Below are 11925 nucleotides of genomic sequence, written 5' to 3'. Positions count from 1 at the left end.
ATTTCAATCTAAATATTTATTCTTACATTTTTCTTCTTATTCAACTAGCTTATTTAATTTTTAAAATATCCACGGACATAAAGCATCGATTCTCACTTAAAACTCGGTTATTGTAATAACCCAATTTTTTTAATATTTATTAATTGCGAGATTAGTGAATTAATTTATTTATGGCTATTGGAAAAGTACTAAAATACTGGAAGATGATTTAATATAACATATAAGATACTGTATTAAATAGGTGGTTAATGAGCCAATTACATATTATAAATTTAAAAGTGGAAGGAAGTGAATTTAGTTAGTATTTAAAAGGTTAATAAGTGGGTCAAGCTCACCACTTACTCATTGATTAGATATTATAATCGGTATCCTTAGTTTGGTAGAAAAAGAAATAATTGAGGTTTACTTATATATATATATATATATATATATAACGAAGGAATTTTTCCACGAGAAGGGAACGACGGGCGGCGGCGATAGCACTGGAAAAATAAACACGATTCACAAACAGGTATCATATCGATGTTACTGTAGTTCACTTGCTATTTATTAGCATTGATTATGTTATGGTAATAAAAATAGTGATGATTGGGAAGTAAAAAGTGATAGCATTCATGAGTAAGCCAATAATTAGGGGAGACAATCTTGAATTTAGATTAATGGAGTTAAAGTATAAAATATGGGGTTTAGATCACTGCACTGGTAACATAGTGATTTAACTAATGATGTTGTAATTATTGAATAGTAATTTGTAATAGCATAAGAATAAAGTAGTCAATTTTGTTAGTATGAGAAACCATTACTTGGGAACTGCTGGCTTATATATGAGACCATTGTTTCCGCATTTTTTCTACTGTTGAAAATGCCACGTTTGATATTAGTCGTGTATAGATTTTTATTAATTGAATTGAGGGATGACCTTAATTTTGACACGTCCTAAGATTATGGAAACTGTTCACCTAGACTAATTAGGGTGTGTTATTCAATATTTTGGATAGATTGAGGCCATTGGAGGCCGTTTGATTGGTGGACTAGACGTGGCAAAGTTGCAAAACTTCTCGATAACGAGGTAAGTGAGACTTTAAGCTTTGATGTTTGCTTTTCTAAAATCCGTTTGGAAAATATATTTTGTCTACCTGGTCCATGTGTTGGGACAAGTGTGCGCTTGGCAGAATCAGTGGTCATTGACTAGCCGCAAATATATATTATTTTGTACAAAGCTAAAGCATTTAATAAGTGATTTGTGATGCGGTGTGGCGTAGCCTCGTGCTATGGCGTTGGGGCGTTAGAAATTATTTCTTCGCTGTCGTTATATATTTGGGGCATTGTGTATGCCACCGTGATAGGTTTGGGGCATTGTGTATGCCGCCGTAATATATTTGGGGCATTGTGTATGCCGCCGTGATAGATTTGGGGCATTGTTATGCCGTCGTGGACTCGTCGTGGTGTTTGGTTAATTTCCTACACTGCCATTAATGATAAGTCCTTAGTGTAGATTGTGTTGAGATATATATAGTATTGTTGTTGAATAATTGTCTAGGCCTTATAGAGTAATTATATGGTGAAAGAATTTTTGTGCATATTATTTCTGTGCTCTTTGTGTGTTTGTATTTTCTAACATTTGTTCCAGAGGTATTCAGAGTGGTGGGTCAAGGATCTTACTGGGTTATATTTACGTATAACTCACTCCTTACCTGCATGTTTATGCAGATACTATTGCTGAGGACGAGGCTAGTGGCTAACGAGTTCGTTGAGTGGATTCTATTGCTGAGGTGAGCCGCCGCATTGTTCGTGGAGGCCGCTATTTCAGCTCTACCTATCTTATGTTTATTATTTCTTTCGGGTTTGCATGCCCGTCAGTCAAACTTCTATTACTCTGTTAGATGCTCTGTGGTCTTAGTATGAAATTTGGGTTAGAGATTCATTGTTTGAGTGCTCGTTAGAATTTATAAATAGATTATGGCTTTAGTTGGATAATTACTTCGTATTTAGTGATATTTAATGCATTTGGACTTGTACGTGTTTCTCTCAGTGCTTATATAAAAGGTTAAGTACATGAATTTGTTCGCCTGGCGAGTGGTGTTAGCTGGGTGCCAGTCAGGTCTTAGGGGTAGTTTGGGACGTGACAGTTATATTATACTCCTTGGCTTCTCTGGCGATATGAACGTATTTAAGTAATTGTCATTCTGTAAGACCATAATGAAAACGCAATTTTTGTTTTTCTTCTAGACGAATACGATATTGAGATTTTTTCCCGGAATGCGATTGGTTTCTAAGATCACTTCCGTTCCTAGGCTTTTTATTAGTTAGTCCTGGTAAAGCCCCTAGGCGGCGTATTTTTTTGAAACGAGGTCCTCGGTAACGCGATATAAAGACTCCTTATTCTTATTTCTTATTTAGTATTTCGAATTAATTCTTATTTCTATTTATTTTATTTTTTATTCAATTTTATTTTACCGAATAAACCTAAGCTAAAACTAAACTGAACTACATGAAGCGAAGTTTACTCAATCCGTTTCAATGTATGTGAACCTATTTGTCTGGGCACAAAGTGTAAGAAAAGAGAAAAAACTTTTGAACTTGTAGTATAAAATGAAGCACATATATTTTGTGTAGCTATAAATCATTACATAAAGGTAAATTGTTTTCAAATAAGAAAAGATGTCATTCTTTTTTGCACGGACTAAAAAGAAAATTGGTTCACATAAATTGAAACGGAGAGAGTAACAAATTGAACTTCACTCTTCTTATGTTCGGCTCTATTATAAAATCTTGATTGGATTCACCTTGGACTCAATAAGGCAATGGTTTTCTTTTTCTTCATAATTTCTTTACAACCATTTTTTTTCCATGACTGCTGGGATCAAGTTTTCTTGAGTCGAGAACTTATCGAAAATAGTTTATCTATTTTTATAAGGTAGGGTAAGATTTGCGTACACCCCATACCCTACTCATAAAAGTTTACTAGTTATGTTATTGTTGTTGTTGTTCTGTTTTGCGCTTGAACACAGATTTGATTGAAATTTAAAAAAAATATGGGTTGAAGTTCGTTTTTTCTTGCCAGTGTATCCCCTTTCCAGCAAAATCAGACTTGCCAGCAGAAAGTGTTTATGAACAACAAGAAGTGAGAGGTTTACAAGCTGGCTATAAATTTCTAAATCATGATTAAAGCTAATCAAGGCTTTAACAATGCCGCAAATTCTACCAATAGTTATATGATTTACAAGCTGTGCCCACAATACCAATATTAAAATACTCCCTCCTTTGTTTTGAAATACAATAAATACAACTTTTTCACCTCATTCTCAGTGCAATCAGAAGACTATATATTTTCTCTCGGGTACATATTATTTGTCATTTTGACAAATTAAATTCATTTTAAAATATTTGTCATTTTTTAGAAAGCAAAACAAAATTTACTTATTACTCTGTTTTTTTTTTAATTTATCCTACTGCTCCAGTTAGTGGTGATAATTAAGCAAAACATTTATGAGATAAAGGAAGTGTAGACAATATTTTTATATAACAACAAATCCAATATTTAATCCCACAACTATGATCTGGGGAGGATAATATATACGCAGACCTTACCCCTACTTGGTAAAGGTAGAGAGGTTGTCTCTGATAGACCTCGGCTCAAGAAAAAAAAAAGGAAACAGTAACAACAACAAGAAAATATGATTATTGAAGTGATCGAAACAAGTAGTAGACAATATTCTTATACTTAAGGTTATTAAAATGTCTTTCTAAAAGAATATACAAAAATCTTATAAGACAAATAATATGGACATCAAGTATTTCTCGGTAAGGATATCTATGAATTTCAAACTTACATGCAAAATACATGTACTAAACTTTTGAGGAGTTCCCATTAAGTCACCTGCAATATAGCTACCCAGAAATCTTAGCAAACAATTTTAAGTTGTTTATTACAAGTGACCAGAATAGGGGTTAATTAATAAATGAACCAAATGTTAGTGCCAAAAACATGGACAAAGACAGAATTTGTCTTGTAACATGTCTTATTTCAGCTTAGGATTCCCTATTTTGTCTTTGCTTCTCTGTCACTAAGCAACTGGAAACATTAACACATGCTTCTGATGCATTTGGAAAGGAAATTAAGTTCTAAATACCCATAATTTTAGACTCTTATGCATCAAACTATAGGAGAAAAAAAAATAATCCGGTCCGGTGCACAAGGCATCTCGCATTCACGCAAGGTCTAGAGAGACGCTTGTTGGCATTCCAGTTTTCCTTCTCCTTTCAGGGCCCCGAAAGAGAATCCAGTACTTCTTACTTCTTGGTCGTGAATATCTGAATTGGCTGTTTGTTGTTCAAGAATTCTTGTTTAGGCAGTTCATACCATCCATACATAGTGTTTTGATATAAGATTTCAATTCTTCCGTGTTTCAGCAGTAGCATATTATTCCATGAAGCTTAGGTCCAAAATATGAAAGAAACAAGCGTTTCCACGACTCTCACCCCAAAGGGTGTGATATAAACAACCTACTCTAATGACAACATTAGTGACTGCTTCTACGGCTCGAGATGATAAAATGATCTAAATAGTAATAAACCAATGAAGAACTCAAACATTTTGGGGTAATAGAAGTGGAAAACAGAACACATTTTTATTTCATTAAACATAAATCTGTAGTATTAGTACCACAAGAATGCGTGGAATTCCATATGTACAACTGAAATTCTTATGAAATCAGAAGTGCCAGAGCAGCCCCTTCAAATAGAATCCCTAAAACTAACTATCAATACAAACAATCAAGCCCATCTTCAATGATAGAGTTGAAAAACAATGGCTTGTAAAAATTTGTTGTGACATGTAAACCTGGTTCGCATCGCTGTCGTGCTTGGTCCATTCGTTGATCTCTGTTCAACCATTATAGTGTATGTGCAATCTAAGCTCCCCTTGAGTTGGACTTCCTCTGCGCGCTAGGCGTTCCTGTGGTTCGCAAGTAGGAAAAAGAATGTGGCATCTAGCACGAGGATGATAAAGAGAGAGCTCCGTCTAACGATGAAACAGTGTATTGACGGCGGCTCAAATCTGGTGACAATTCTCCACTCATGTCCTTCCAGAACTGGGCAAGTGATCTTCAAGTGCATCTCCCCGAACCTTTCTTCCCGGTGAGATATCAGATCAAGCACTTCCTTTTGAAAAAGATTTCCTTCTTGAGTTTCTACTTATATTGCGCAAACTCTCCAAAATGTTGTTGCACCCGTGTCAGATCCGCCAAAAATGCACTACTTTTGAAGGATCCGACATGCATCCCCCGACATTTCGGACAGTCCGAGCAACATAGGTTTCTACTACAATAATAGCTATACATGATCTGTTTTTAGTTCTACACCTCAGTTTCCAATTGTATAAATAACTCTCTCTATGGCCAATTTTCTTCGCCATCCGAGGCAAACAAGGCTACAGAGATCTCAGCCAGCCTTTTCCTGCTCAATCGAGACCTGGTAATCTTCGACAGCTTTGGAGCATTTGGTGGTTCTACCTCATCAGTATCCACATCAAAAACATTCCGAAAAGGAAGAGTCTTTCTCGGTGTACTAAATTCAAAATGCAATCTTTTCGCAATCAGAGTCTGCTCATACATACATCAAAAAACAACAGGTCATCAATACTTAGATTAATTGCTACTTCCTCAATCGATATTTGACAATATTTCATAAAAAATTAACACTTACCACTTCTCTAATTGCCGTTGATACATGAAACAGACTCTTCAAATCATCATGATCAACTCCACACACTATCCTTATCTGCATAAAGAAGCACATCTGTTTCAGCAAAATTAAGCTCACATCTCCTAAACTATACACAAAAAGAAATAGATTCTGTACTAACCAAGATATCTTTAGGCAAGGATTCAAGACCAGATTTCTCGTTCGTAGAAAATGAGTTCTGACCGCAGAATCTTTTCGTGGGCATTGTTGAAATGAAATCAACGTCTACTGCATTCGATAAAGTGACTCGTTTTCGCCCAAACGAGGTACTCCTCACAATGCCTAACCCCATATTTTCACAATTGTTCAACAATGCCATTTTCTTCTTCTTCTTCTGCAGAGAAACCCCAACTGCAAGATCCAATTTTTTTTCACCAAAGCAGACAACAAAACCAATTAGTATTACCCATTAACCAAGAAACACAAAATCCAATTAAACTCTAAGCATAATCTAACACTAAATAGTGAAATCTTTGAAAATGGACCAAATTATAAAGACCCCAAAATCCCAAAACCAAATCTTAGGAAATGGACATAACTATAATCAACAACAGCAGCAAAACCAATATAATCCTACAAGTGGGGCCAGAAAAGGTAATATGTAACCAATTAGTACTATTATCCAATAAGGAATCAACCCCCAAACTCAGCAAACTGAATAAAGAATCCAATAATCAAGAAACCATAATCTTATTAAGCATAATCTATCACTAAAAATGAAATTTTTAGAAATGGATTAAACTGTAATTACCCCAAAAAAACAAAACCAATCTAATAATCAATATCTAAAAGATATTCTGTATAAACTGAACCAACTGTATAGACAGCAGAAACTTTTACTTAATAAAAATTAATATTAATAATTAATAATATTTATTAAAAACAGCAAACTGAGGTACTCCTCACAAAGCCTAACACCAAACTTTCACACACACAAACACACAAACCAACTGCAAGATCCAATTTTTTCAATCAAAGCAGACAAACAAAAAGAATAACCAATTAGTATTATCCAATAATCAACCCCTAAATTCAGCAAAATGAACAAAGTATTCAATAATCAAAGAAACCATAATCTAATTAAACTCTAAGCATAATCTACCACTAAATAATGAAAATCTTATATCCAACTTTATAAATGTACTAAACAACAAACCCCAAAAACACAAAAAAAAAAATATCACAAAAATCAAAACTAATCTATCAATCAATACCTAAAAGAGATTCTGTATATATTGCAGAAACAGCAAAATGTATGTATATATATTGGATACAGACCTTGAAGTAGAACCCTAATTGAAGGCAGAAGTAATAAATTTTGATAATGAAGTAAACGGTTTGTTTCTAAACAAGGAAACAAGAATCACTGGCCAACTGAAACTTCTCTTCAACTTGCTGGAAATGAGTCAAGTTTTTACCCTATATACACACAGTTTTTTTTAATTGTTTTCTTTTTAGTTTTCCTCCCCAAATGGTTTTCTTTGCTTCTAAGAAATACTTTTTTTTTAAAATTGTTGTGATAATAGGGATTATATATGCTATTCAAATTGAGAGAAAAAGATTCGATTTGGATTTATAGAAAGAGAATCGAATTTTCCGGTAAAAGATTTTGGTATGTTATTAATAGTCTGGTTTTTGGTATGGCCAAGTTTTTTTTCTTTTTTTGCTTAAAAGTATTTTTTTTTAGGGTTAAAATAGCACGGGCTAGTCAGTTTTCGGACTGGTTATTCAAAAATAGTCAGTATTTGCCAAGTTATTAAAAAATAGTCATTATTTTGCTGCAACAGAGACCGATCCAGCATAATATACTGGAGTTCGGTGCACTTGTGTATGAACTTCCAACATATTATGCTGGACCGGTATATTATACTGGAGTATTTTTCTGGATTTTGAACAGTGTTTTCGTTCAGATTTATCTTTACATAAAAAGTGGCTAAATTTCGATTACTTTTGAAACTGTGGCTATTTTTGAATGACCACTTGTAAATCTAGTTATTTTTTGAATTTTTTCCTTTTTTAGGTAACAGTGTTTTTTTAAAAATTAAGGTGTTTAGCCAAGCATTTAGAGAAAAAAAATACTTTTAAATAAAAGCACAAATATTTCTGAGAGCAGAAAAAAATAGCGTCTTTCCAAAAGTATATTTTTTTAGAAAAATGCACGTAAAATTTTTTTTAAAGCTTAGCTAAACACTAATTATTCTTAAATTTTTTTAAAAATTATTAGTCAAATACAAACTTTGTATTTTTTAAAAAAATTTAAAATAAGCCGATTTTAAAGTTTTAGCAAACATGCTATAAATATGGGAGGGAGTTAAAAAAAAAAAAAAAAAGTAAAATTAGCCGTTTTAGATGGCTACCGTCACTGTTAGTGTGTGAAAATGTTAGTGATTTGTTCTGTACACGTCAGCACGTCGGTAGCTTATCTAACACGTTGCACTAGGGCGGACATATATCGGGTAAAATCGATAACCCAACCGAAAAAAGCTTATTGGATTATCGGTATCGGGTTATTAGATTAACGGTTCGGTAATGATTTAGTGTTATTTTACTATTAGTTTATCGGTTCGGGTCTCGATTTGTCCATTTTTATTAACGATTTAACCGATAATCCAATAAACTTTATAAAAATATAATTTTACCCTTAGATATATAAATTTTCTAGTTTTCCCAATTCCCTATCTGTTGTTGTAACCCTCCCAAATTTTTCGTTGAACATATAGAGAAAATTTATCATATTCTTTATACGCTATACATTATCACTCATTACTTTTTCCCTCTATAATTTAGATTGAGTTATCTTATCCGGTAAACTGATAACCAAACCGATAACGATCAACAACTGATTAATCGATAACAGATAACCAATATCTTATCGGTTTGGTTATCGGATTAGCATACGTATAAACCGATAAGCTAAACCAATAACATTCACAACCGAACCGAACCGACCGATGTCCACCCCTACGATCCACAAACTTAACACGTCTTTAAATTAATTTTAAATTTAAAAGTTGTAAAAAGTTTGATGTTTGTGGGAAGAAAAAATTAAAGAATAATGCGTGATTTTTAACTTTCGAAAGGTATAAGGTAGACTCACGAATTTTAAAAGGGAATTCAAAAGAATGTAAAACGTTAATGTATCGTAATATTTTGTGCTATTTTTGTCATTATAGAGTATATTTTTTTAGTTTACGGAGATTTCAAAATTTTAATGTATAGAAAGTAATTTGACTTCTATTTTAATTATACAGTGTAACTTTTGGATGAAAAGAATTTAATCCCCTTTTTAAAATGTGACTCCTCTATTAAGTGAGTTCTTTTCGATTTCAAGTTCAATTTTAAGGTTTTTTTTTTAATTTATAAAAAATATTTTACTGCCTAAGTTCAATTTCTGTATAGCGAACTCAGAATAATCAGATTAGTATATTTCGAAATGAAATACTTAGAAAGCATGTCTTTTAGACAAATTTCTATCATCTAATTATAATTAATTAATATTTATTCGTTTTAATTTAAGATTCTATATAGAAATAATAATTTAATTTGATTAGAAGGACCAAATGATTAGTTCTCTTTTAAAACAGTGGAGTGGGTGAGGTAGTTCAACTTGTAAATTGCAAATTGCAATGGAAAAAGAAATTTAAATGGGCGGCTGAGGACTGACTCAGACGGGGGAAACAGTGAAAAACGGCTGTAATTCTTTTTCACACTGTGGGTATTTAGGTCAAAATCTGTTCAACGCGGCTACCAGCTGGGGGCAGTTAAAAAGGTTGCACACACGATAATGACCACTTGGTTCTTTATCCTTTTTTTTCTTTTTTCTTTTTGTGATATATATTATTTTGATTCTGTGTCATTTATTATTAAGGGTTTCTTAATTTTAGAGCTCGAACTCGAAACACTAGAGATAGAAGAATCTTATCCACAACTTTTACCCTATTCCTTGATGATTTTTTTTCTCTTTTGTACTTCATTCATCTCATTTTATATAAAATTATTTGATTAAATACTAAGTGTTCAATTGCGTGTATATCTCAAAGTGGATTATATCCCCTAGAAAGTTTGTAGGTAGTGCCATTGACATGAAAAAATTTTGTTTTTGGTTTTTCAGTTACAAATTGTGTTGGATATGAGAAATATTCCATAAAAGTTATTTTCTTTCAAAATGTTTTCTGCTGGTTAGTGAATGAAACATATTTAATATCTCTAGTGTGTAGACGTAGTCAATTTCTAGCACTCAGTATGCATTGCTATTATAACATATATTAAATGTATTAGTCCCTAAGCATTAAATCACGGTGACTGAAAGTATAACAAAATGATGAGGTGGACCTAAAATTATATGGAGTGAGATTTTTTTTAAAAATACCTGCACTTACTTGAAACTAAAGCAAATTTTTAAAAATATATGACCTAATGAAAGCAAAAATAATGCTTACTAGCAATAACGACTACTTGAGATTAAAATTACTTAATATTATTGTTTGACTCAAAAGATATCGAAACTTTTTTGAACAAATCAATCAAAGAAGATGAAGGGGTAAATCTTAGTCAAATATAATTAATCCCGGATCAATGAGCTAATAGCATGGATCGTATATAAGATAAAAGAGATGTAAATGATCTTATTGAAATTCTATATTGTGTTTCCCATCGATCGATTGGGAGATAGCTTTACATTTTCTTCTATAGATTACTTCTTTCCTATCAAGAATACAAGAAGAGAGCTTCGGAGAGAGAATGGAGGGAGCAACCCCCCTAATCGAAGGTTTTCCCTTACTATATATAGTCGAGGCACCCTTGCTCTTTGCTTGGTCCGACGCTCGCCTGCCTCCAATGTGTCTTAGTCCTCCCTTTAGGCGCTCCTCCTTCCAACTCGATGGATATCGGGAAAAGGGTGTAGAGTGGACTATGTTATCTTTCACTGCCTGGTCTCTTAGGCGGGACGTTGATCAGTTCGGTCGTGACGGTCAGATTTTGACCAATACAATTAGTCCCTCCGTCTGTCGGGATCGTCCTCACGGATCATGATCGCTACGAAGTCGAGCTAAATCTGACTTCTGACTTCTCATTCCTTAGCTACATTACTTGGGTTTTTAGGCGGGGTGGTGGCGTTCTTTCGATACCCATGGACCGTTGCGGCGGTTTCGGAACCGAAACGCCGTTTGGCATCAAAGCATCATTTCGTGGTTATTGCCATTATGACACACATTCCTGGGGAACTGAAACATTTCGTGCCCTATCAAATTCGTTTGGCGACTCTTGAGTTTCGTGCTCGGGGGATTTATGTCTCTTATAAATAGAGGGAGTTTATCATTCGATTGACACACTTCTTTACCTTTTGCTTGAGAGAATTCTGCAGATATATTTTCCTTCTGACACTCTAAGTTTTCATTTGCCTTTAATTAACCGAAAATCTCCATCTTTTCTTCCCGATGTCTTTTTGCCGCCTCATCTGTACAAAATGGCTGGTGATTTCTCTCGCACCGATCTTCCCGCCACAGTTTCGGCACCGGAAAGTGCTGCTCAGGCCACCGGAGGGGTAGATGCGGTGGAAGATGAGGAGGTCTCATCGATGGTTGAGATCCTACCTCGTTCCGGGAGAGAGTTGATCGACTTCAGTACTCGCACCGGGGTGGAACCAGAACCTGTCCACTCCATTGTGAGAGAGAGGGACATTGCAGAGTTGAAAGAAAAGGTGGGAAATCCCCAATTACGTTGATATGCGGCCGGCAGTGGGGAACGACATAGTTCATTTCGACCGCCCTAGGTATTGCGTGTTCTATGCCTACCCCTTTCTTATTGGTATACACTTCCTCTTCCTTTGTTGGCGGTGGATTTTTGCCGTTTTTACGAGGTATGCCCCACTCAACTTTCGCCGTATTTGTACAAGTTATTCCTTATGCTGCTTAAGTTCGCAGAACTTGCCGGTTGTGAGGTCACTTTGGGCCATATGCTCAGCATCTTCGCCCCTCAACTTATTCGCGGTACGATGATTCACATGCGTCCTTGGGGGTCGAAGAGTCTGGTGGTGAAGATGGACGACAAGACTAACCGTCATTTCTACGAGAACTATTTTTACGTGCGCACTGCGCACATTGTGGTGGACCCAACGGGATCCTTGAGAAGTGGAACTTTGCACGTAAGTTTTTGTATTTTCAGTCGGTGAGATGCCCGACC

At 34.6% G+C, this 11925-nt stretch overlaps 1 protein-coding gene across 1 annotated transcript; it reads right to left on the bottom strand.

Annotated features, from left to right (window-relative positions):
• Positions 1 to 4615: 4615 nt before the first annotated feature.
• Positions 4616 to 7334, bottom strand: LOC107769715 (F-box protein SKIP27-like). The gene is made up of 4 exons (XM_016588953.2): positions 7024 to 7334; positions 5867 to 6096; positions 5707 to 5781; positions 4616 to 5603 (listed from the first exon to the last, which is right to left on the bottom strand). The coding sequence occupies exons 2-4, from the start codon at positions 6062 to 6064 to the stop codon at positions 5394 to 5396; spliced, it is 483 nt and encodes a 160-aa protein (XP_016444439.1). The 5' UTR covers positions 6065 to 6096; positions 7024 to 7334; the 3' UTR covers positions 4616 to 5393.
• Positions 7335 to 11925: the final 4591 nt, after the last annotated feature.

Source organism: Nicotiana tabacum, chromosome 21, assembly GCF_000715075.1.
Source record: "Nicotiana tabacum cultivar K326 chromosome 21, ASM71507v2, whole genome shotgun sequence".
NCBI classification, from domain to species: Eukaryota; Viridiplantae; Streptophyta; class Magnoliopsida; order Solanales; family Solanaceae; genus Nicotiana; species Nicotiana tabacum.
The sequence above is the reverse complement of the archived record's forward strand: the minus strand, read 5'-3'. Positions and strand labels throughout refer to the sequence as shown.